At 39.1% G+C, this 27,937-nt stretch overlaps 1 protein-coding gene across 3 annotated transcripts in view; it reads right to left on the bottom strand.

The window, feature by feature from the left end:
• LOC124798139 (endophilin-B1) overlaps positions 1-27,937 on the bottom strand; it is a 228,520-nt gene that overhangs the window by 97,928 nt on the left and 102,655 nt on the right. For 2 of the 3 annotated variants that reach the window (XM_047261413.1, XM_047261415.1), the window contains exons 6-7: positions 26,264-26,299; positions 18,746-18,936 (exon numbers count right to left, since the gene is read on the bottom strand). In XM_047261413.1, the coding sequence (XP_047117369.1) occupies positions 18,746-18,936; positions 26,264-26,299 (227 nt within the window). The remainder of the gene's footprint in view (positions 1-18,745; positions 18,937-26,263; positions 26,300-27,937) is intronic. The other variant, XM_047261414.1, reaches the window with a different exon arrangement.

The raw sequence follows: 27,937 nt of genomic DNA, 5'->3' as shown, positions 1-27,937 counted from the left end.
AACCATGGGGGTTCCCTCCAATTATAAACTTTTTTACTGGGTACATATCTATCCAGTGCATGGTCAACTATTCTTTTAAACTTCAGCCAGAGTTCCTCTACTTGCTCCTGCCCTGAGCTGAAAGTTTAATGTTTCTCATAAAGATACGACACTAATAATTTTTTGCCTAGTTTACTGAATGCAATGCCATTCATCAGCAGCCCATGCTTCCCTGTCACAGTACCACTCCAATGTGACCATTTGTGCTGTGGGGCTACAGGCAGCCAACACATGGAACAGTAAGGTTAGCTTATTTCATCAAAATATTAGAGGATTGAATATTAAGTTAGAAGAGTTTCTTGTCTGTTTGGAAAATTTAACAACCTCTGAAAAGATAAGACATACTGTGCCTGCATGAACATCACATAATAACAGGGTTAGATAAGTTGTATATAGAAGATTAAATTATTGCAGCTTACTCATGCAGAAATGACATAGGAAAAGAAGGAGCTTTTAGATAAATTAAGACAGAACACAAGTTCAAAAACACTGAGACAAGTAGATTTTGTAGTTATCAGCACAAAGAAGCTTGTGTTTGTGAATTAATGCTGAAAACAGTTCACTTTTAACTGTAACTGTATATAGATCCCACTGGGAAATTTTGAACTATATGTGGGCAATCTGGATTCCTTACTGTACTATCTGTCAGTCAGCAACAAGTTTTTACTGGACTGTTTGCTTCAGTGAAAATTTTCTGAAGGTTTCTGATAAAAAAATGATTTGGAAACCTTATTTGAATCCTACAATTTGGCCTCAGTAACTTTCCAACACAGGTGGATAAAGACAGTACAACCCTATTTGACAATATTTTCTTTCACGAAGCTCAAGATAAGAAATTAACTTTACCCAGTACCAAATGCTCTCTCTGATTATGATGCACAGTTTGTTAGCATAAGTAACATAGTGCCTTACAGTATAGATACTCCTTGGCGGAAATCACAATTATTAATCACTCCAGGACGTATATTTTTAAGAATAGGTCACAGGAGACAACATGGGGTGTTATTTATAATGAACCAAATTTTAACAAAATTTTATTTATTATATGGTAAATCCATATTGTTTGAAAATAGCTTTCTGCACAAGCTAGTCAGAGAGGACACTAAACAGACAGGTGAAAAACCATGGATCACTAGAGGGATTATAGTATCTTGTGAAAGGGAAATTTACGTTTTGGCAAGAACAAGTAGGGAGCCTGCAGTAGTTGCACACTACACGAAATACTCAAAATTACTAAGAAAGGTTACTAAAACATCAAAGATCATTCAGATAATGTCAGAATTCAGTACTTACAACAACAGATACATAATTAAGTGAAGTGAGACACAGGACAACCAGCCACAAAACAACACAACAGTCCTACTGACCTGAATGGAAGGGCTATAAATTACAAGTTGAGGTAGCAAATGCATTTAATAATCATTTCTTAAATATAGTACAAAGCATAGGGATACATAGTTCAAGGGCAAAACCTCAGCAGTATGTTGAAAATTTAACTTTCATAAAATCCAATCATATGAATGTATCCCCAGCTTCGCCTCCTGAAAGCAAGAAAATTACACATTCCCTCATATATAACACTACTTCTGGTTTTGATGATGTTTCCAATAGACTACTAAAAATTTGTTCCTATGTAATGAGCCCAGTTTTATCTGAAATGCGTAATGAATCACTATCTCATGGCATTTTTCCACAGAGACAAATACACCACTGTTAAACCACTCTCTTGGAAAGGTGGTAAGAGAAATAACTACCAACCTATTTCAATGCTGACATTCTCCAAAAATTTTTGAGAAGGTGATGTATTCTAGAAAAGTATCTCACCTTAGCGACAACAGTATCCTTAGCATATCACAGTTTGGGTTTCAGAAGGGTTGCTTTATTGAGAATGCCATTTACATGTTCACTTGCCAGATTTTACAAGCATTAAATAATAAAATAGCACCAGTTGGTATTTTCCGCGACCGCTCAAAGGCATTTGACTATGAGAATCACAGTATTCTTGTACATAAAATCAACATTTTATGGGACTGATGGATAACCAACCAATGGATGTCATATCTAGCCAAATTAATGCAGAAAGTTGTACTTAGTAATTCAAGCAATATAGTCCAGGGACATAATTCTGTCTAGAGAGAAATCACATATGGGGTTCCCCAAGGTTCAATCATAGGTTCACTACTGTTCCTCATACATGTAAACTATCTTCTGTCTAGTATACGACGAGAGGAATTAGTTCTTTTTCCAGATGACACTAGTATTGTAATCAATCCAAGAATACATATAGAAACAGAAGAAATGCTAAACAAAGTTTTTAAAATCATCATTGAGTGGTTTTCTGTGAATGGTCTCGCCCTCAATTTTAAAAAGACACAGAATATTCAATTCTGTACATGCAGATGTACTACACCAATGATATGTGCAACACATGGTGAGAAAATAATAAATAGGGTGGAAACTTTAAAATTCTTAAGGGTCCATATCAATGAGAATTTAAATTGGAGAAAACATATTTTGGAATTGGAAAAAACATATTTTGGATTCCTAAAACAACTTAGTTCAGCCACATTTGCACTTAGAATCATTGCAAATCTTGAGGAGATACAAATCAGTAACTTGACACATTTTGCATATTTTCATTCAATAATGTCATATGGAATAATGTTCTGGGTTAACTCTTCTTTAAGAAAACAGGTCTTCAATGTGCACTTATGTACTGTGAGAATAATATGTGGTGCTCACCTATGATAATGTTGTGCATATGTTTAAGGAGTTGCGCATTGTAACTACTGCTTAACAGTATATTTATTCCCTCATGAAGTTTGTTGTAAATAATCCACTACAGTTCAAGAGGCACAATGAGGTACATAATTAAAATACCAGGAGGGAAAATTACATTCATTACTGCACATTAAGGTTGTCTTTAGTACAAAAAAGAGTGCACAATCCTACAACAAAACTTTTGATCAATTACCCAGTGTTATTAAATTCCTGACACATAGCATAGTAAAATTTGACAAACTGAGGAAGTTTCTCCTTGACAACTTCTCGTATTCAGTAGAAGAATTTTTATTCTTGCAATGTTCAGAAGGTGGTGGACAGAAATTACTAACTCACATCTGTATATCTTTCTTTCTTTCTATTTGCAAAAAAAAGTTCAAAATGTAACCGTATGTACAAATCAATTTACAATATGAAAGTATAGTTACTCATTCCACATCATCATGACTTGTCGTGCAAAATGTCCCATGGAACATGTTGGTTGGTTGGTTGGTTTAAAGGAGGGAGAAGGGACCAAACTACGAGGTCATTGGTCCCTTGTTCCTAATAAAAGAATGCCACAAGTGTGAGAATAAAACGGACGCAACATATAACACAAAACGGAAAGAAAGGAAAAGCCACAAGAACGAAGGGAAAGCAATGAACTGAACACTAAAAGGAACAAAAGAGGACAAGAAAACAACAGAGAGATGCCAGAAACAGAAGAGCGTAAAACATGAAATCAGATTACAGTGGTTGGCCAACCACAAGAATAAAAAGGAAAGGCCAGCCACTCTGCAACACACTAAACCCTCCACTCTAAAAGCACTAGGGTGGAGGACACATAGGGACAAAGGACATGCGCTAAAACCTATGTAGATGTATAAAACCCACTCTCAAGGATAAAACAGAAAACTAAAGCTGCTGTCGAAAAAGTCTGCTGCAGAGGGGCTAAAAGTGGGCAATCCAGCAAGAGGTGGACAACTGTCATTTGTGAGCCACAGCGATAGTGAGATGGGTCCTCGAGACGGAGTAGGTAACCATGCATTAGCCACGTATGGCCAATGCGGAGCCGGCAGAGGACAACTGATTCGCTGCGAGGGGCCTGCATGTAAGACTTCCACACATTCATAGTCTCCTCAATGACACGCAGTTCGTTGTGCATGCTGTTATGCCATTCCGTCTCCCAAAGCTGGCATGGAACATGTTACCACCTAATTAATTCCCAATCTACCTGATGCTAGTCTGACGAATGGCGTAGGATGACACAGAATGTTGCAGGGAATCATTACTTTTGCTTGGATGGGAGATGCAGAAGTGAAAGGGTTATGATGTGCACAGTGCACAATATGGCAATCCTCTCAAAGTGGTCAGACTTGATTGACTGGAACTTTGATGACAAGTGTACCTGCCTTAATGTTCTCTGGCAGTGCAAGACTGGACCATTGTCACATCCACAAACCTGGATATTCCCCAATTCGAACCAACTGGTCAAATTGAGACCCACAATGATGCTCCCTTTCAAACTCTCGAGAGGTGCTGGTAGCACTTTCTCGCGCTAGTACACAGCATCTCCAGGTCCTCTACGGTGTTGCTCAACAACCAACACCATTCATGCTCCTTACATACCCTACCAGGACCCATTAAACACTAAACATGAACAACACTAATGCACTCTGGTTGCTGTTTTTATCTTTCACTGAATTACAACTCTCATCACTTACATACACACTGATGGTATGTACGTGTACGATGTTACCCCGACATCCTATCATGCCTTCTGGTGCTTCAGTGTTCCTCAAATCCCTTCCCATTGCATCAAGCATCACAGAAATGGAATGAACAGTTATTCATGCCCTTAAAACCTATTCTGACATTCAAACAGATAATAGAAATTGTGCACACAAATAGTACCTATGTGACTGGGGTCTGCTAGCTTTCCCACATAATTTATTACAAATTTTACTGTAATGATCCCATAGTAATAGGCCTTTCAGCAGCTCCTCAAAACATTACGTCCATGTCAAAGCCTGTCACCTGAATACACATCCCTCCTCACCCACACTACCCTCCCACTCCCATAGATACAAAGCTCCCCAATTTTTACAGACCTAACTTTACTGGTCTTCCTAATGGCCACCCCACAGTGGCTGATTAGAGCACTCGCAGATCATATGTCTTTGTTGACCAACACCTCCACGATTCTCTAAGTCCCTTTTCCCCATCTGCAATACATTAATGACTTCTTCCACTGCTTCATCACAGTTCCTGTTTCACAACCACCATACTTCTTGGTTGCCTGTATCCACCAGCACAACCTCCTCCTGACCCCTGGCCACCCGCTCCCCCTATCTTCCCCATCATCCTCTTGACACACTGCCCACCAACTCTTGCCAATCACATCCTGAGCCATTAATTTTTTCTTTTGAAAGCAAACTCTACAGAAATTTATGTAACCACTGTTTGTACCCAAATGGCTTCATCTCATGCCATGCTGTTCATGGATTGTGTCAGCTAATAACTCCCATACACTTCACACCACAAGAAATTGTCTGGTTTAAATTTTCTGATGACATTTTCATGATCTGGACCTATGACACCTCCAGAACCACAAGATCTATTCCTAAATCCTACTCCCCTGGTGTTTTTCATGTCAATGACTTATGTTTCTAAATGTTTACTTGCACTAAAAACTCACCCACATCCTTCACCAGGATTTCTAATGCATCTTGTCACAAGGGATATTCTACTCTAAATCCTACCCTCTTAAACTAAAATGTATACCATATCTTAGTCCATTCCAAAGTCAATCCTATTACCAATCCCATATCACAGGATTCATTCTACCTTAGATGACCCAGACTCATGACCTATCTGACACAACCACTCACCAACACCTATTGTAGTTTAATTACAGGCATTAACTATATTACAGAAGGTAGGGTCTTTGGGAAAATCACTGTACAGCATTCTATGTGGGGATGACAACTAACCATCCCTCTGCCTACACGAATGTTCACCACGAAACATGGCTAACTATAAATTCCATCATCCATTTGCTGAAAAGGCTCCACACCACACCAAAAATGACTCGCTAGTTGCTTCAGTATCTGATTGTATTTTCCCATCCTCTAAACGATCAGTTCTCAAAAACCCCTTGCCTGAACTTCATCCAGTACCCTTGCGATTTCCTGTACTTTTCATTTTGTGTCTTTTCAGGGTGTATATGTGGACGAGGAAAAAAAATTCCCGGTTAAAAGTACACTTCCTCCTGGGTGAAAATACACTTTTTCCATGTTAACTGAGAGTATACTTTTCCTCAAAACTGTAAAAGTTATCAGTCTTTTGAATGGTTATGGTTTTATACACTGGTGTAAAATTTCCCAGCACTTCAGCAAAAGAAACTCAGGTAACAAAACACGTTTTGGGAAGATGTCGCATGTGCAGCAACATGTACACTGTATTTTCGTATTACGAAAGTATAAATTCAAATTCCACCAAACATCGCATGTTACTTTCCGAAGCACTGAAATCGAGATTGCAATGCGCTTTTGTAAGCCAGTCATATCTCACGTCACGTGATCTCGCCAGCTGATAACAGCAGATATTCAGAACATAGGACACGTGATGTAGTCAGCCAATAGCAACATCACTGTTAAGTAACAGGAACACACAAATAGGAAATTGTTAAAATCAATATATGTAGTGTTGGGGGGGGGAAAAAAAAAAGCTTTCACGTATAATGTTGCACCTTTTTGCACATGTTACACTTTAAGATACATCACACAAATATGTCAGAAAAATTTTAAGAACAACATAAATGTCAGATCTTCTGGGCTCAAAATTAATCTAAATCATTATACTCAAAGAGATGATTTTTGAACGAGAGTCAAACGCTCTGTTATTTAAGAAATTCATCGTACATTCTCACACATAGTTCATCTTGCGTAAAAGGAAATTTACTTTGAAAGCAACGGTTTTCAAACCACCATTCACAATATTTTCCCGTTACCCGTTAGAAACAGGTTCGTTTCAGCAGTTGCCAGAGAGCACCAGATAACAAGCAACAACGCGCTTGTGCAGCTACGCAGGAAGCCTGTTTGTTTGTACGTGTAAAACATTAAAAGATCTTGCATAATGCCATAAAAGAACCAAGACATTAGAGGATACTCCAAGAGCACGGGAATTTCATGCACCATACTAAAATGGAAGTGAAACATGGACAGTAAATAGTTTGGACTAGAAGAGAATAGAAGCTTTCGAAATGTGGTGCTACAGAAGAATGCTGAAGATTAGATGGGTAGATCACATAACTAATGAGGAAGTATTGAATAGGATTGGGGAGAAGAGATGTTTGTGGCACAACTTGACTAGAAGAAGGGATCGGTTGGTAGGACATGTTCTGAGGCATCAAGGGATCACCAATTTAGTATTGGAGGGCAGCGCGGAGGGTAAACATCGTAGGGGGAGACCAAGAGATGAATACACTAAGCAGATTCAGAAGGATGTAGGTTGCAGTAGGTACTGGGAGATGATGAAGCTTGCACAGGATAGAATAGCATGGAGAGCTGCATCAAACCAGTCTCAGGACTGAAGACCACCACAACAACAACAACAACAACAACAACAACAACAACTAAAATGCAAAATTCGGCTGAAAGAGCACATTCGTATGTCCAGATTTGGATGTAAATTTTCTTGGAGTACCAGTACTGTATTATCTCATGTTTGGTTCTTTATTATGGCATAATGCCATTCATGCTAGAAGATGAAAACGTGCACTTGAAATGCAGTGAACAGTTGAAACTAGCCAATAGTGTGGAATTAAATGCTCAGTTTCAAATAAATTGGCTGGCTCAGTGGAAAAGATTAATAAAAGCCAAATTTCTTTAGCAAATCGACAAAAATAACTTCATTTTTCTGCAAGGCTCGACTGTCAGAAAGGGGACATAAAATAAAATCTGAAACTAATAATGTATTTTAGCCTTACGTAATTAAGTAAATGTATTTTAATTGACTTGATAGCTCCCGGCCACAGAAATCCGTTTTGTTTGCATTTGATGTGAGAGCAATAAACAAAAAGGAAACAGCAAACTCACTAAATGTGAACACGGGTCATGTGACCCTACCCACCTCCCCATAACAACTTAATACAGCTCTGTGGATCAGTCCCAGATCTACTGTACTGGGGTAGACTTTTCAAAAATATGTCCTTTTGTAGCGCACATCTTTCTGAAGTCTTATACGTAAAATGTATGCATTTGAGGAAATGTTTGGTCTTAAATGCCCCAAAGTGCAGTGCCACACCTCTTCACATAGCATTCTTCTATCGCACGCCACTGTATTTCGCTCTGTGGAACTCAAACGTGTAACATTTTGTAATGGGTGTCATCAAACTATATTCATGACAGTGGGAATTAAAATGTCATGTGGTGCCTCTCCTGCTCCCAATTGGCCAATTTGACAACCTGCCCCTGTTTAAAAAAACTCACAATAAATAATGGATGGGGTTATTTGTAACTGGGTGAACAGGAGCTCTGCACAAAATTTGCACTCTTTATTGCCTTTTAGCTAATAACTTTATGTTCTGTGTGACTTTTTTTAAAAAAGTATAGGATACATAAAACCCGTAAAGACAATAGACAAGCAAGACAGTTCACATTTCTTCAATCTTCAAGTCCTAGAATTGCTTTTCTCACTAACCTTAGTACAGCTTTACATTGCATGCTTTCCTTTTGGGAAAGAATCCATTAGCTCATCAAAGTTCGTAAAAGGTTTAGCTACATGAAAAAACCAAATGCTGTTGTCTAATACTGAAAAATCTATTAATACCTATGAATAGTACCCAAGACTGGTGTGCTTTCTCGATCTGATTACATATATTTTGTCACTGTCTGCTAGATAACACAAAATAGGTCTGCCTAATATTGCAGCAATTCTAACACACACCACCACTGTTTTGGCACAAATGGTCATTTTTATATGCCTATTAGGCCTACTACAAGCAAAAAGTTTCACGTTAGGAAATAGTTTCACATTTCATTCATACGATCTAGCTTCTGAAGCACGAGACTGAAAAGTAGTAGTACAAATATTTTATATAAATTTGGAATCATCATATTCTTCCATAATTTGTGTGATGTCCCCGTTTCTTCTCCTTCCTCATTTTAACAATCTTGTCATCACTAATTCTGTAACTATTCCTGCCAGGGTTAAAACTTATTCTCCGGTTAACTTGACTAACCCTGCCACAATTACCGGTTTAGTTATACCATGTTTATTCTCCGGTTAGCTGTTATTACGTGACTGTACAACATGTTTACTGTGCTACTTCCAGAATAGAACTTTAGCAGCTGCTAACCGGGGGCTGTACAACTGGCCCTAACCAGTGTAGCATTCTAGCAAAAAATGTTCTGCCGAAATTTCATTTTCTTGGTTACACCGAGAAGATAATACGTAATCTTTCTTTCCTGTTCTTCGACAGGGATGAGTTTCAAAATCATATGAATAATCGATAGACTGGGTGCTAGATGCTTTGTGAATCAAGGTCTATCCTCCCCCACCCCCTTCCCCTCCCCCAACAGAAATTGCCTCCTGGGGCAGATATCACAGTTTGCCCCCCGACCCCTATATCCAGGCCTGTTGCACATCTGTGAATCTGACAGCTTAGGCGTGCCAGTAAAATTTTTTCCAGGTAGCATTTGGCTGCTTGCTGCTATTGCTTATACAGCTAACTTCTGTAGCTAGAAGTGGGAGAAGGTACTACTCATATGCGACTCGACTGTACATGCGCTCGCTTGCAACTGCTCAAACGAATCTAATGTCAACAGTTGTGATGTCATGATCATTGGAGGCAATTTGTTGTCATGAAGCATTGCATAGTCTTCCTAAAGCCATTGACAAATTTTGCTGTTGGCAGATGCTTGTGTGAGCACTTTGTTGCTGTATATGGCGCATTTCCTTGCTAACTTAGTTTTATTTTCGTTTTCTTCTCTCTTTCATGTTTTATTGCTGCAGTATTATTCTGCAGTAGCGAGATACAGTAATATCCTTTGTTGGAGTATTGGCTCTTATCAGTCAATGTTACAAAAATTTAACTGAAAATTAAAACAATGAAAACTTCCCAGAATTCTAAAAAATTACCATGTTTTTCCCAGTTTTCTCCCAGATGGAAAAATTCCCGGGTTTTTCCCAGATCTCGTGGGACTCACCCACTCCTTCCCCAAATATTTTAAACCTGTGTAATTCCCACATGACTTTCCTTTCTGCCCATTTCTGTCAGCTTCAGTAACCACTTCATCAGAGTTGGTGTGTGTGTGTGTGTGTGTGTGTGTGTGTGTGTGTGTGTGTGTGTGTGTGTGTGTGTTTTTTTTAAGGGCACTGGCTTGAAAGCTTTAATGTTTTGGTTCTACGAGGTGAGTCAATTATTATCCGCAAAGTAGTTACAAAATTTTATTGTAATCAAATAGGAAACTTACAAGAATATCATTTTTCGACATGGTCTCCTTGCATTTCAATGCACTTGGTCAATTGTTGTACAGGCTTCAGTGATGCCCTCATAAAAGAAGGTTCTCGGTTGAGTTGCAAGCCAGGAATGTACAGTTTCTTTCATTGCTTCATCTGAGGCAAATCGACAACCCCTTAATGCCTGTTTGAGTGGACCAAACAAGTGATAGTCAGAAGGGGGCATGATCGAGACTATATGGAGGATGATCCAGTACTTCAAATGTGAGTTCCTGGAGTGTTTCAGCAGTGTGTGCAGCAGTTCGCGGACCGGCATTGTTGTGCAACAACACACCTTTTGGCAGCAATCCGCGGCATTTGCATCGAATTGCAGGCTTCAGTCTGGCAGTAAGCATCTTACTGTAACATACACTGTTTATTGTTGTGTCTCTTTCCCCATAATGTACCAGTGCTGGACCTTGTGCATCCCAAAAACACTACACACATCAATTTTCCTGCAGGTGGATGGGTCTTTTTCTTGCACGGCGAATTTGGATGTTTCCATTCCATACTCTGCCGTTTACTCTCTGGCTCGTAATGATGGATCCATGTTTTGTCACCAGTAATGATCCTGTCTAAGAAGTTGTCCCCTCTGTTACCATAGCAATCCAATTTTTTTTTGCATTTGTTTATGCAACTGTGTGAGTTGCTTTGGGAGCCATCTTGCACAAATTTTATGAAACCAAAGTCTGTTGTGGATGATTTCGTAGGCAGAACCATGACTAATTTGCAGACGATGTGCCACTTCATCAAAAGTTTATCATCTGTCCAAGAGAATCACTTCGTGTGAATGCTCAGTGGTTTCTTCATTTGTGGCGGTAAACAGTCGTCCGGCTCCTTCACCGTGCTTAACACCTGTGCGACTGTTTTGGAATTTTTCAATCCATTCGTAGACACACTGTTGTGGCAACACACTGTTCCTGTACTGTACCGAAAGCCTTCGATGAACCAATGAATGTTGCTCTTCTTTGGTGCAAATAAACAGCGGAGCAGCCATTATTAACAGCACGGCAGCAATAACGAAACTAACTTTGTAGCTTGAAAACAGCAAAGATATAACACTAAATAAACAAAGCATGCATCATCAACGTAAAATGACATTACCACCAAAATAAACAAAAATATAAATTGCGGATAATAATTGACTTACCCTTGTATTGTGTGAATGCAACTTGCACCCTTCAGCTAAAGCTGAGAAATTTGGCAACTCTTATTTTTACTTAATTTTTTCCATCCTGGTATTTCCATAACAACATCATTAAATATTCGTTATTTCCCTACACATATTTCACTCCTTCACAGCCCAAGTACATGATATGGGTCAGTTTCCTTAACTGTTATATAATGGTAACATGACAACATTATTATTTTCAAGCATACTAAAGTAACCTTGCAGCCCACAAAATACCCTGAAATTTAACTAGAACTAGATGATCATGAAACAGCCTAAGAAAGTCCGATAGCATGAAACGAGGCTAAAGATCTGCCTCACAGAAACTGCAGAAAATATTTTGTGATGCGTTCAGCTGACATTTTCATTATTCGATGTACAGATGTGCAATTTTGGCCTTAGGCTACAGCCCGTACATAAAACGGAAGCATTACACACTGGTTGCATAAGCACTGCTTGTAAGTGTAATGTAAGAGCAAAACATAACCCATGATATACTAGGAGGATTTAAATTTATAGAGGACTTGTTAATGATATAATATATCATGTATGTCTGTACTCCTATGACTGCATATAGTTGACATAAAACAAATTGGAAATAGGTTTCCATAATTTTAAGAGCACATTACCTTTGAGTCCTGTTGAAGAGCACATTACTTTTGAGTCCTGTTGCAAAGCTCATACATAAAGTCGATGTTTTTAAAAGTATGTATACTAGGAATATCATAATTATTTTACAAAATTCATTAGCTGAGCCATACAGATCTTCGTTCTTATGCATATTTAATTATCAGTCATGGTTGTTGTAAATATGACTGCATGTAATTCCCATAAAATAATTCGGAATTTTTTTTTCTGTTATTACAGAAGAATGGTCATTTCTTAATTTCATATAAACATTTGATCTTAGTAGTGCACAGAAAAGTAATTAAATTGACAAAAGGCCGGCCGTTGTGGCCATGCGGTCCTAGGCGCTTAAGTCTGGAACCACGTGACCGCTACGGTCGCAGCTTCGAATCCTGCCTCTGGCATGGATGTGTGAGATGTCCTTAGGTTAGTTAGGTTTAAGTAGTTCTAAGTTCTAGGGGACTGATGACCACAGATGTTAAGTCCCATAGTGCTCAGAGCCATTTGAACCAAATTGACAAAAATTGAATAAAACCTTTTATGACCTGCTTTATGATTGTGTGCACTTTTACGTTACAGGCACATTTTCTAACAACTATATGCATTCTACGGATCTATAATGTTTCATCGTAGAACTGGTGAAAAGTTGTCTTGAGATTTTCCATTTCACAGGTCTTTTTGTTTATTTGAAACTTTCCAGTTGGTTTTTTTGGCTGAATTTAAATTTCAGTTTCTTTCATTACATCCATGACTTCACCTTTCTGTAACATATTCAACATGTGTACTAATTTCTTAATGTTTTGTACTTTGCGGCGGTTGTACTTTGCGGCGGTTGTACTTTGCGGCGGTTGTACTTTGCGGCGGTTGTACTTTGCGGCGGTTGTACTTTGCGGCGGTTGTACTTTGCGGCGGTTGTACTTTGCGGCGGTTGTACTTTGCGGCGGTTGTACTTTGCGGCGGTTGTACTTTGCGGCGGTTGTACTTTGCGGCGGTTGTACTTTGCGGCGGTTGTACTTTGCGGCGGTTGTACTTTGCGGCGGTTGTACTTTGCGGCGGTTGTACTTTGCGGCGGTTGTACTTTGCGGCGGTTGTACTTTGCGGCGGTTGTACTTTGCGGCGGTTGTACTTTGCGGCGGTTGTACTTTGCGGCGGTTGTACTTTGCGGCGGTTGTACTTTGCGGCGGTTGTACTTTGCGGCGGTTGTACTTTGCGGCGGTTGTACTTTGCGGCGGTTGTACTTTGCGGCGGTTGTACTTTGCGGCGGTTGTACTTTGCGGCGGTTGTACTTTGCGGCGGTTGTACTTTGCGGCGGTTGTACTTTGCGGCGGTTGTACTTTGCGGCGGTTGTACTTTGCGGCGGTTGTATTTTGTGGCGGTTGTATTTTGTGGCGGTTGTATTTTGTGGCGGTTGTATTTTGTGGTGGTTGTATTTTGTGGTGGTTGTATTTTGTGGTGGTTGTATTTTGTGTGTGCAGTGAAGGTGAATGGGCTATTGTCCCTTATTATTGTGTGTTCTTTAAGTCATGTGCTAACTTGACTTTCTGTTTGTCCCACATAAAATTTTGACCATTCGTCAGTCAATTTTGTATATTTGTGATGACAAAAGAAGGCTCTATTTTTGGTGTATGTGTCTCAATAACCACTGTAGATTGTTAATGTTTCTGTAGCTAGTTTTTAATTTTGCATTCTTTAAACAGATTAATTTTTTTGGAAATGGTACCTAAATATGGCCGTACATAAACTCTGGTTTTATGATGTTCACATCATTGGGTAACAGAAGAGATACTGAATTTAATTAATGAAAGGATAAAATACAAAAATACAGTAAATGAAGCAGGCAAAAAAGGATACAAACGTCTCAAAAATGAGATCAACAGGAAGTTCAAAATGGCTAAGCAGCGATGGCTAGAGGACAAATGTAAGGATGTAGAGGTTTCTCACGAGGGGTAAGATAGATACTGCCTACAGGAAAATTAAAGAGACCTTTGGAGAGAAAAGAGAACCACTTGCATGAATATCAAGAGATCAGATGGAAACCCAGTTCTAAGCAAAGAAGGGAAAGCAGAAAGGTGGAAGGAGTATATAGAGGGTCTATACAGGGGCGATGTTCTTGAGGGCAATATTACGGAAATGGAAGAAGATGTCGAAGACGAAATGGAAGATATGATACTGCGTGTAGAGTTTGACAATGAAACAGGCGAAATTCCGTCAGACTTCAAGAAGAATATAATAATTACAATCCCAAAGAAAGCAGGTGTTGACAGATGTGAAAATTACCGAACTATCAGATTAATAAGTCACAGCTGCAAAAATACTGACGTGAATTCTTTACGGACGAATGGAGAAACTGGTAGAAGCCGACCTCAGGGAAGATTAGTTTGTATTCCGTAGAAATGTTGAAACATTTGAGGCAATACTGACCCAACGACTTATCTTAGAAGAAAGATTAAGGAAAGGCAAACCTACGTTTCTAGCATTTGTAGACTTAGAGAAAGCTTTTGACAATGTTGACTGGAATACTCTCTTTCAAATTCTAAAGGTGGCAGGGGTAAAATACAGGGAGCGAAAGGCTATTTACAATTTGTACAGAAACCAGATGGCAGTTATAAGAGTCGAGGGACATGAAAGGGAAGCAGTGGTTGGGAAAGGAGTGAGACAGGGTTGTAGCCTCTCCCCGATGTTATTCAATCTGTATATTGAGCGAGCAGTAAAGGAAACAAAAGAAAAGTTCGGAGTAGGCATTAAAATCCAGGGAGAAGAAATAAAACCTTTGCGGTTCGCCGATGACATGGTAATTCTGTCAGAGACAGCAAAGGAATTGGAAGAGCAGTTGAATGGAATGGACAGTGTCTTGAAAGAAGGGTATAAGATGAACATCAACAAAAGCAAAATGAGGATAATGGAATGTAGTCTAATTAAGTCGGGTGATGCTGAGGGAATTAGATTAAGTGTCTGATTTCTTAAAGTGGTAAAGGAGTTTTGCTATTTGGGGAGCAAAATAACTGATGACCGTCGAAGTAGAGAGGATATAAAATGTAGACTGGCAATGGCAAGGAAAGTGTTTCTGAAGAAGAGAAATTTGTTAACATTGAGTATTGATTTAAGTGTCAGGATATCGTTTCTGAAAGTATTTGTATGGAGTGTAGCCATGTATGGAAGTGAAACATGGACGATAAATAGTTTAGACAAGAAGAGAATAGAAGCTTTCGAAATGTGGTGCTACAGAAGAATGGGTGAATCACATAACTAATGAGGAGGTATTGAACAGAATTGGGGAGAAGAGGAGTTTGTGGCACAACTTGACAAGAAGAAGGGACTGGTAGGTAGGACATGTTCTGAGGCATCAAGGGATCACCAATTTAGTACTGGAGGGCATCGTGGAGGGTAAAAATCGTAGAGGGAGACCAAGAGATGAATACACTAAGCAGATTCAGAAGGATGTAGGTTGCAGTAGGTACTGGCAGATGAAGCTTCCACAGGATAGAGTAGCATGGAGAGCTGCATCAAACCAGTCTCAGGACTGAAGACGACAACAACAACACCAACACATGTGTGTCTCATTAAAGTTCTTTCATCTACAGGATTGAGGTGCGATTTATTTATTTACTAAATAATTTGTCCAGTAAGTTTATGAGTTAACAGTCGTTTAACATCATATTTCTGAGAATAGTTGTGCTATCTGTCAGATAGGGGAAAGCAAATTATTATTTGTCGGGACTTCAATGTTGATTCACTGAAAGTGTGTAATAGGAAGAATGACATGGAAGTCTTGCTCGGTTCTTTCAATTCGACATCCATCATTAACTTTCACACTCTGGTAGTAAAGGACAGCAGCACATTGATAGATAACACTTTTATAGACCAAGATAAGTTTAAAAACAAATTCTTGTCCTGTTGAGAATGGCCTTTCTGATAATGGTGCTCAGCTAGTTACAGTATATGACACAGCTCCATTCAGTAATTCAAAACTACCCTCCAATGTTGTGCATTCAATTAATCACTCAAAAATTAGAAATTTCAGGAAAAATCTTCAGCAATTATACTGGGATGAGGTGTACAAGGAACCCGATGCTAATCTAAAATATAACTTATTTCATGATAGACTTAAGAGAATTTGAAAACTTTTTCCCCAAGAAAGTAGTTAAATCTAATAATAAGAAACCATGAAAAAACCTTGGCTTACTAAAGGAATAAAAATATCTTGTAACCACAAAAGGGAACTGTATCTAACAACTAGAAAGAGTAATGACCCAGAAACAGCCAAATATTATAACAACTACTGTGCTACATTAAGAAAGGTTATTAAAAAGTCCAGAAGCATGTGCATCATGTCTGAGATTAATACCTCTGATAACAAAATCAAAACAATTTGGAATATTATTACAAGGGAGACAGGGCAACCAAGAGTACAGGATGACGGCATTACCATCGAAGCGAATGGAACCTTGACAAACAATAAGCCGGAAGTCGAAAACATTTTGAATAATTATTTGTTAAATGTTGTAGGGAACATAGGATCTAAAGGTTCATTAGAAGAAGCAAGGCAGTTAATGATACAACCTCTCCTCCTGAAATTAGGAAGATGATAAACTCTCTCAAGAATAAAAGCTCACATGGACTTAATGGCATTTCCAGCAGGGTAATAAAAGCTTGTTCCAAGAGATAAGTGGGATTCTTAGCCACATATGTAATAGCTCTCTGAAGCAGGGTATTTTCCCAGATAGACTGAAGTATCCATTGTTGAACCACTGCATAAAAAAGGGGATACGTCTGATGTCAACAACTACTGCCCAATCTCTCTTCTGACTGCCTCATCCAGAATTCTTGAAAAAGTGATGTATTGTACAATAGCTTCACACCTTTGTAAAAATAAAGTTTCAACAAAATGTCAGTTTGGTTTCCAGAAAGGTTTTTCACAATGGAAAATGCTATATGTAAATTCATTAATGAAATATTAAATGCTCTGAGTAACCAGAAGTTACCCATTGGGATTTTTTGTGATCTCTCAAAGGCTTTTGATTGTGTAAATCATGGAATACTTCTAGATAAGCTCAAGTACTGTGGTATGAATGGGACAGCGCTCAAATGCTTTAAATCATACCTAACTGGAAGAGTGCAGAAAGTTGAAATAATATGCAAAAAACTGGTGATTTCTCAAACTGGGGAACAATCAAGAATGGGGTGCCGCAAGGTTCGGTCTTGGGTCCTCTGTTGTTCTTAAAATATATTAATGACTTGGCATTCTATATTCACGAAGATGCAAAGCTGATACTTTTTGCCGATGATACTAGTATAGCTATCACACCCAACTGACAAGAATTAACTGATGAAACTGTAAACGATGTTTTTCAGAAAACCATTAAGTGGTTCTCTGCAAATGGGCTCTCATTAAACTTTGACAAAACACAGTATATACAGTTCCACACAGTAAATGGAATGACACCATTAATAAATATAGACTTCGATCAGAAATCGGTAGCTAAGGTAGAATATTTAAAATTTCTAGGTGTATGCATTGATGAGGGGTTGAACTGGAAAAAACACACTGAAGATCTGCTGAAACGTTTGAGTTCAGCTACTTATGCTATTAGGCTCATTGCAAATTTTGGCGATCTACATCTCAGTAAATTAGCTTACAACAACTATTTTCATTCTCTGCTTTCATATAGAGTCATATTCTGGGGTAACTCATCATTGAGTAAAAAGAGTGTTCATTACACAAAGGCGTGTAATCAGAATAATTGCTGGAGCTCATCCAAGATCATCCTGCGGATACTTATTTAAAGAGCTACGGATCTTCACTGTAGCCTCACAATATATATATTTACTTTTGAAAATTGTTACTAACAATCTGAACGAATTCAAAAGTAATAGCAGTGTACATGGCTACAACACTAGGAGAAAGGATGATCTCCACTACTCAAGGTTAAATCTAACTTTGCCTCAGAAGAGGGTAAATTATGCTGCCAGAAAAGTCTTTGGTCATTTACCTAATAGCATCAAATGTCTGACAGATAGCCATATAGCATTTAAAAGGAAATTAAAAGAATTTCTGAATGGCAACTCCTCCTACTCAGATGAATTTTTGGATATAGTAAGTGGGTAATTTCCTAGACAACTTTTCATCAGTTCTATGACAAAGCTTTATAGAACTGTGGAACGCATATACTCATTAATAAGTATGACTGTAATGCAAACACCAGTGATGAATGATAACTGAATATACATAAGAACAAAGACCCACATGACTTTGTTAATGAATTTCTATAAAATAATTATGATCTACATGTGCATACATTCTATAAATTAAGTTGTACTCCTTGTTGTATATCTTGAGACAGGACTTGTTCTTATGTTAAAGTCTTAAGTGATACTGATGCATCCAATGTATAATGCTTTTGTTTTATATACCTGACAATGGCCCAAGGCCAAAATTGCACAATTATACATTAAATAATGAAAATTTCAGCTGAAGCCATCATAAAATCTTTAAAAAATTCACTGTAGCTGCAGACCCTGTCGCAAGCAGATAATGTTATCAAATGTGTCTCCTGGCTGTGTATTTTGAGTACACTTCTATTAAAAGGCCTGTTACACAAATGACATTACACATCCTCTCCAGCAAATATAAAAATTATTCTTTACCTTGACAGATCACGTTGGAGTTCCTGCATAATATGATGGCATTGGTCATAGTATCTGACTTGTGCCTCAACAAATTCGTGCAAGCAGCGTAAGTGGCTAGCGTGGGAGCTGCTAATGCCTTCCAGTAGCAACTTCGTTATCTCCGCCTGCCGATCAAATTCTGACTGAGCTACTCTTAAATCTTTCTCCGCCTAGAAAGAAGGAAAATAAACTGTAAGAAAATATTTAGTGGAGCATCAAAGCCACAAATAATTTCTGTACATTATGTTATTAACAATAGTTACAAATAATAAACACTGGAATATACCTTCTTTATGGGACTTAATCAGCATAAATTAAATCAGGATGTGTTATACACACAAAAAATACTACGAGAAAGTGGAGAAATATGTTGCAGCGGAAGTAATCATAAGTGTTTAAAGTACAAGAAATTCACAATTATTGAATGCTGGTGCAAGAGCATCCATAAAAGTACAACAGTCTGACAGTCTTGAGACTGTCAAGTCCTTGTGTTTATACCAAGGAATGTCCACATTAAAATTTCTCAGATTACTCCATTTATAACTTAGGTCAGCTATGCAAGGACTTTGAGAAGGAAGATCAGGTAATTATAGTTGGGGGAGCAGGAAACAGCCTGGGTATGGGGGTTGGGTTGTTTTAGGGAAGGAGACCAGACAGCGAGGTCATCGATCTAATCAGATTTGGGAAGGACGGAGAAGGAAGTCTGCCATGCCCTTTCAAAGGAACCATTCCAGCATTTGCCTCAAGCGATTTAGGGAAATCACGGAAAACCTAAATCAGGATGGCCGGGCCTGGCTATGAATCCAAGATATAGTATTAGGAGTGACCTGGGTAAAATAGAAGCAGAAACTGGGCACACAAACGTGGGGTTTGTGGAGGTCTTTCAGCGCCATGATCAGCCCTGGGTAAACACTGCTGTAAGGCGTATTAACACTGAGCTGAACGGGATGCTCCAGACACTGGCAAAGTCTCGAGTGAGTGTCGTTCCAGCTGATGCTATTGGTAGGTGGTGTTACACTACACATGGCCTGCACCTTAATAGGTAGGGGAAAGATACGTTAGCTTCTCTATTAGCAGATACTGTAAGGGGGACCACAGTCACACAAGGGGTGATCCCTGTGGTTATTGGGACCAGGCAGACAGGTTTTTTAGGTTAAATCCAAATTCCAGACAGACAACAACCAACGAAAATAGAAGAAAAGAAACTTCATGCACAACAAATAGAGATAAAGCTATGGGTGGTATCAACTTACATCACCAGAATATCAGGGGAATAAAAATAAAGTAGATGAGCTGATAATGTGTTTATATGATCTCAAAAATGAGAATGAGATTGACATACTTTGTCTGAGCACCATGTAACTGTGGGGATGGAAAATGTCAGTATAAATGGGTATGATTTAGCATCTTACACTTTTAGAGTAAGCAAATTTTGTGTTGATCAGCACTTTGAGGATTGTGCATGTGAACTTCAGCTAGATAATAATGTGCTGATATTAGCAACAGTGTACAGGTCTCCACGGGGAGATTGGGAGGTATTCATAAAAATGTTTGACTCCCTATTATGCTGTCTGTCAGACAAAAAGAAGAAGTTATTAATCTGTGGTGATTTCAGTGTTGACTTTCTAAGCAATTCTGTTAGGAAACGTGAACTAGAAGTGTTGTTAACAATATAACTTAGAATCAGTGATCAATTTCCCTACACGTATAGCTCAGTACAGTAGTATCTATTAGAAATAGATAACGTATTTGTACAGCAAGAGGATGTAGAACTAAAACATGCTTTCACTGTGGTAAATGGATTATCTGACCATGATGCACAACTGATTAACTAACCTAACAGGGCATACACTTCAGAAACCATTAAGTAAAAGTGTGAGGGTGCTCAACCCGGTATCTACAGATCACTTCAGAGAAAGCTTAGAAAATGTAAACTGGGAAGATGCATATAATGAGCCAAATGCTACTGATAAATACAGCATATTTCTTGATAAATTTACATCATTTTTGAAAATTTGTTTTCCAAAGAAAATTACTAAATCTAACACCACAAACTTTTCAAAGAAACCTTGTACACTCCTGGAAATTGAAATAAGAACACCGTGAATTCATTGTCCCAGGAAGGGGAAACTTTATTGACACATTCCTGGGGTCAGATACATCACATGATCATACTGACAGAACCACAGGCACATAAACACAGGCAACAGAGCATGCACAATGTCGGCACTAGTACAGTGTATATCCACCTTTCGCAGCAATGCAGGCTGCTATTCTCCCATGGAGATGATTGTAGAGATGCTGGATGTAGTCCTGTGGAACGGCTTGCCATGCCATTTCCACCTGGCGCCTCAGTTGGACCAGCGTTCGTGCTGGACGTGCAGACCGCGTGAGACGACGCTTCATCCAGTCCCAAACATGCTCAATGGGGGACAGATCCGGAGATCTTGCTGGCCAGGGTAGTTGACTTACACCTTCTAGAGCACGTTGGGTGGCACGGGATACATGCGGACGTGCATTGTCCTGTTGGAACAGCAAGTTCCCTTGCTGGTCTAGGAATGGTAGAATGATGGGTTCGATGACGGTTTGGATGTACCGTGCACTATTCAGTGTCCCCTCGACGATCACCAGTGGTGTACGGCCAGTGTAGGAGATCGCTCCCCACACCATGATGCCGGGTGTTGGCCCTGTGTGCCTCGGTCGTATGCAGTCCTGATTGTGGCGCTCACCTGCACGGCGCCAAACACGCATACGACCATCATTGGCACCAAGGCAGAAGCGACTCTCATCGCTGAAGACGACACGTCTCCATTCGTCCCTCCATTCACGCCTGTCACGACACCACTGGAGGCGGGCTGCACGATGTTGGGGCGTGAGCGGAAGACGGCCTAACGGTGTGCGGGACCGTAGCCCAGCTTCATGGAGACGGTTGCGAATGGTCCTTGCCGATACCCCAGGAGCAACAGTGTCCCTAATTTGCTGGGAAGTGGCGGTGCGGTCCCCTACGGCACTGCGTAGGATCCTACGGTCTTGGCGTGCATCCGTGCGTCGCTGCGGTCCGGTCCCAGGTCGACGGGCACGTGCACCTTCCGCCGACCACTGGCGACAACATCGATGTACTGTGGAGACCTCACGCCCCACGTGTTGAGCAATTCGGCGGTACGTCCACCCGGCCTCCCGCATGCCCACTGTACGCCCTCGCTCAAAGTCCGTCAACTGCACATACAGTTCACGTCCACGCTGTCGCGGCATGCTACCAGTGTTAAAGACTGCGATGGAGCTCCGTATGCCACGGCAAACTGGCTGACACTGACGGCGGCGGTGCACATATGCTGCACAGCTAGCGCCATTCGACGGCCAACACCGCGGTTCCTGGTGTGTCCGCTGTGCTGTGCGTGTGGTCATTGCTTGTACAGCCCTCTCGCAGTGTCCGGAGCACGTATGGTGGGTCTGACACACCGGTGTCAATGTGTTCTTTTTTCCATTTCCAGGAGTGTATTATTACAGGTATTAAAGTGTCTTCAGAAAGAAAAAGAAAACTGTATGAGACAGCAAGAACTAGTGAAGATCCAGAAGTAGTTTTGCACTATAAAAATTATTGTAACATACTGAGAAAAGTTGTAAGGAAATCAAGAAATATGTATGTTAGAGAAGAAATTAAGAACTCCAGCAATAAAATAAAATCAATATGGAATGTTGTTAGAAGGGAGACAGGAAAAGTAACCACTGGAGTAGGTAGTATTACTGTTAAAGAGAATGAGACCATTTTAACCAACAGTACACAGGGAGCCAATGTATTTAACAATCACTTCTTAAGTGCAGGAGAAAAAATTGGTGAGAACAGTTCAAAAGAAAAAGCCAGGCAGTACATGGAAAAGTCAGTTTTTAAAAATTTTAGTCAGTTAAGTTTCATCTAACAACCTCTAGTGAAATAAGGAAAATTATTAAATCTTTGAAAAACAAATGTTCTGTTGGAGTAGATGACATGTCTAACAAGTTATTAAAACAATGTGGAGCAATTACAGCTGATGTTTTGAGTCACATATGTAATGTATCACTGACTCAGGGTATTTTTCCAGACAGGTTAAAATATGCCATTTTCAGGCCTCTCTACAAAAAGGGGGAAACCACAGATGTCAATTACCGGCCAGTATCCTTGCTTACAGCATTTCCAAAAAATTTCGAGAAAGTAATGTATTCAAGAGTGGTTAGCCATCTCAACAGTAATGGGATACTTAGTAAATCACAGTTCAGATTTCAAAAATGCTGTCCCACTGAAACAGCAACATACAATTTCACTGTCCACATAATAGAGTCTTTAAATAGTAAAATGTCACTAGTAGGAATATTCTGTGACTTATCCAAAGCATTAACCATGACATTATGTTACAGAAATTACAATTCTATGGTATAAATGGAACACCATATGAGTGGTTTAAGTCATATCTACAGAACAGAAAGCAAAAAGTCTCTTTATATGCTTCAGGTGATTCAAAGGAGTTTGCTACTTCGTTTAACTGGGGTGAAATTACATTAGGTGTTCCACAAGGTTCGATCATGGGTCCCCTCCTGGTCTTGATATGTGAATGACCTCCCTTCTTATGTGAAACAAGATGCTGAACTGACATGGTTTGCTGATGATACAAGCATAATTATTAATCCAGTAAAAGAAAGTCCAATAGAAAATGATACAAATAAGGTCTTTGGAAAAGTCATTAATTGGTTTTCTGTGAATGGGCTTCCTCTGAACTTTGAAAAGACACAGTACATCGAATTTTCTGCTGCAAAAAGCATAATTCCTTCAATAAACATAACACATGAAAAGAAGTCAGTAGCCAGAGCATATATGAGAATCTTAATTGGAAAAGTCATATTTTTGGATCTCCTAAAGCGACTAGGTTCCGCAACTTTTCCAATCAGAATAATTGCCAATTTTGAGAATGTAGAAATTAGTAAGCTAACATACTTTGCATACTTCCACACTCTGATGCCATACGGAATAATATTCTGGGGCAACTCAACACCTAGGCAAAAGGTATTCATTGCTCAAAAGAAAGTAGACCTAGTTAGAATAATGTGTGTGGTTCATAGTCACACATCTTGTAGGCATCTGTTTAAAAGGTTAGGAATTCTTACAACTGCTTCACAGTACATTTACTCAGTAATGAACTTTTTTCTCAATAACATGGACCAGTTTAAAATCAACAGCAACATTCACGATTACAATACCAGAAAAAAGAAAGACCTACACTACCCTTTACTTAACCTATATAGGGCACAGAAAGGGGTAAAATATAAATTACCAGATGAAATAAAATGTCTGACAGTAGTAATAGTTTCAAAAACAAATTTAAATCATACCTCCTTGACAACTCCTATACCATAGAGGAATTCTTGAATATGAGTAAATAAATCTGGAGATATAATATATGCATTTTGTGCCATTTAAGGGAATGGGATAGATAATAGAAATATTTAGGTATAAGGCTATAATGAAAAAAAAAATTAAAAAACCCCTTGTTTCCTGCGCACATTTCATGTGCATTTGACACGTTGCACATCATAATGGTTTTTCCGTGCTATTGATAAATGGAACACATAACTAACTAACTAACTAATAAAAATTTGCATAGAAGTGCTAACTTAATTAAGCATAGTGCATAAATCAACAAGTCTCAAAGATTTCAGTACTGATACATCATTCACATGGCATGCATTGTCAACTGTTTTGTACTGAACAAGCTGTGGATGCTTTTCATCATATACTTTGATAATGTTGGATATTATCATAATCTTGTCATCACAACACTATGAGTTTTGTGTCCAGAGTTGCTGACTGCATCCTGTTTGATGTGCCACAGTTACAATGACTGGAGTAAATGATTTATAAACATTTCTTGAAGCTGATGGACAACCAAGAGAGAGCAGTTGTGTACAAGGCAGCTAATAGTAATGTGTTGTTAAATAAGTGCTTGACAAGGTACACTCTCCAGGTTAGCAAAAACACAGTTGAGGCAATTTATCACAAATTTCAAAATTACAAAACTAGTGCACGATTTGTGACTGTGTTGTGGACAATTAAAAAAATACTGTTTGAGCTTCCAAACCAATAGAACAGAAATGGATACATTTCATCTCAAAACAGATTTATACTTAACGTGTTGGTGGAACCTGTAAACATTGCTTTATTTATTCCTTTCACACTTCTGCTTGTGTAACAGGCATTATTAATCAGAGGCCACTAAGCTCGCCAAATGTCTCATTTGAATACTTTGTGTGAAGGACAGAACTTCATCAAGTCCTCCCACAAACTTTGGTGAACACATGCTGAGTTTTACCACAGGGTACGATAACTAGCATGGGAAACAGGATAGTCACTGTAAAACTCCTAGTTTTAGTTGGAGCTGAAACATTACTACAACATTAAAAAACCAGAACTGGGTAATTTTATTTTAGAACTGCACTTTCTAGTAATGAAAGAATAGACCTTCAACTTCTTTGTTATACATTAACGTTAACACGAGCACTACCCTGCTATTGTGAAAAGGGACAAGGAGGAAAGAGGATAATGTGACAAGTCTTGTCTGTATACAATGTATTTGATGTTGAGATGACATCATGTATTCTGCCACATATGTGAGATACAGAACACTTGAGTCATCTGGTACCATGCAACTAGTTGGCATGTTTAGTGGTCTCATTGAGTAGTATACCTGTAACTAACATAAATTTATGATCGACAGATTGGAATGGTGGTAGAGGTAAAAGGCAGGGGGTTGTGCAAGTGCAATGTAGCTGATGTGCAACCAGCCATTTTTGACAATGCTTTGCATGTACTTACAGAACAGGCAACACAGCAAATAGGTGGCACTCAAGAAAGAACTATAATTGGCTGGTGGATAGTGTCTACCACTTGATTTCTAGAAGTGTCTATCACACAGTTATTTTAACTGAAATATAGCGGAATAATGAAAGCAACAATTTTAGCCACTTAACAATGATGTTCTACCACTGAAAGTAACTTTTTACCTTGTAATCTAATGGAGCATATGTACATATGTACTGGAAAAATTATTTCTTCAAAATACATTACTAAGTGCTGTCACTTGATAAATGCATCTTTTCAACTTGCACTATGTTTATCATTGAGAAAATGCATGCAAAAAGGGGGGGTGGAGGGGGGGGGGGGGGAGGGAGGAACACCCACAAACACACACACAATTACTATGTCTCCCTGGCTCAGCTTGCAGGAAGGAAAGCATGCAGTATGCAGTATAATCTGGTGCATGCTACTTGTGTGGCAAAATTTTTAATTTACCATTCTCCAACGTCTACAGTGAAAGACTACACTATTCTAGCTTCATCATGCTACAGACAAGCTGTACATATTTTTATTATCCTTACTGTGAAGAAAAATGGTATGACAGGTATGTAGTTTTCACAACAGTTTCATTCTCTGAGGAACAGAAGTGGTTGAGAATGTGAACTATATTTTACCTGTTCTATCAATACTTCAGGGTTCACCCCTTCCTTCTGTTGAAAGCAGCAAAAACATACAATTATTAAATATGTCAAATACACATCCAAAATTTATACTTCAAGACAGACATTTTGGTAGAGGAGCATGTAGGCAAGAAAACGTGAGGAGCAGGGAGACGGTGGTGGAAGGAGGAAGACAAGATGCCACATACCAGACTACACTATAACCACTTTCCACGTAAAATACAACAATATTCTACTGATCTGTCAATTCAGATTCTTCAGTAGTTTACTATGACAAATCCAAATAGAGATTAGTACTAGCACTGCATCACAGGGGTGATGAACAGATGCAATGTAATTTTTTTTATCTCAAAGTATTGCATTATATTCATTTGGAAACTGTTCATCCATACTAGAGGTATACCAAATTTCCTAATTCCTTTCATGTGGTAAAAATCATCTAAGCTTTTTGTCTATCTCCACAAAACTACCATAACTCTGGTGTCACCTGCGCAAGGTTTCTGGTGCAATATATTTCTGACAATTACCCTGACAAAGATTGAAAACTTCTCCATAGAAAATAAATACTTCAAGAGGATAAATAGTAAATGTGCCTCTGTCACACTTTCTTCTATATATAAAGATTTACGTGAGAAGTATTGATAGCAACAGTTTTTAACTTATAATCAGACTAAAGGTAGAGAGAATATATATGGTGTGTGTGGTGGTGGTGGGAGGGGGGGGGGGGTGGGGCAGCAGCAGCAGCAGCAAAGAGAGAGAGAGAGAGAGAGAGAGAGAGAGAGAGAGAGAGAGAGAGAGAGAGAGAGCTTATTGTATGTGCAAGTAAGTCAAAGAAAAACCATGGGGAGGAGGTGGAGGGGCTGATAGTCATTGTTGTCATCATGAAGATGAAAGATGAACATGAACATGTGGTGGAGATGGTGATGGTGGTGATGGTGGTGGTGGTGAACACACAATAATTTTATAAAGGCTTTAACCAACTTTTCAGGTAAGTCTGATTAATAAGAAAAAGTGAAATGGAAAGATTCTGTAAAATAAGTGCATCAGACAGTAACAACAACTCCCGAGAACCAGCTGATATACCTGGTGGTTCAGTTATGCAGTCCACCAAGTGATTGAGGAACAAAAGTTATTCTTTAAGACGTTGTGGAACAAATTTTGATAGTGACCTCTAGTGATATCTAGTCCTAAAATTAGCAGCAAAACAGAGCATTGGTTGCTGGAAAAGACTGATGCTACCAGAATCTGCACGATATGCTTGACATGCAGGTAGCAGGAAACATTTATTGCCTTGTCAAGTCTCGCAACCTTTCAACTCAGGACACTGACTGATTGAGAGAGGTTACAGGACTAAGCAACGAGGTCATCATCAGTCCCAAGGTTCAAAAGTTAAATGCATAAGATAGAGCTGCCTGCAAAAAGTGCGCGGTTCCCGTCAGAGGGGTCAAACTATAAAGTGATGAAGCTAAAAACACACACACACACACACACACACACAGTAGAACAAATAAAAGGATAGGGCAGATCTAAAAACTGAGGGATAAAAGAGCTGTCTTTGAAGGAGGAGTGATCATGGGTCCCAGACCCAGAAAACATGAAGAGAGGCTCCAACTACAACCACCCTGTTCAAACAAATTTCGGGCTTGCAGCCGTTCGTCGTTCAATACT

This window comes from Schistocerca piceifrons, chromosome 5 (assembly GCF_021461385.2).
Source record: "Schistocerca piceifrons isolate TAMUIC-IGC-003096 chromosome 5, iqSchPice1.1, whole genome shotgun sequence".
NCBI lineage: Eukaryota > Metazoa > Arthropoda > Insecta > Orthoptera > Acrididae > Schistocerca > Schistocerca piceifrons.
Note: the sequence above shows the minus strand (reverse complement) of the source record. Positions and strands in the feature narration are given on the sequence as shown.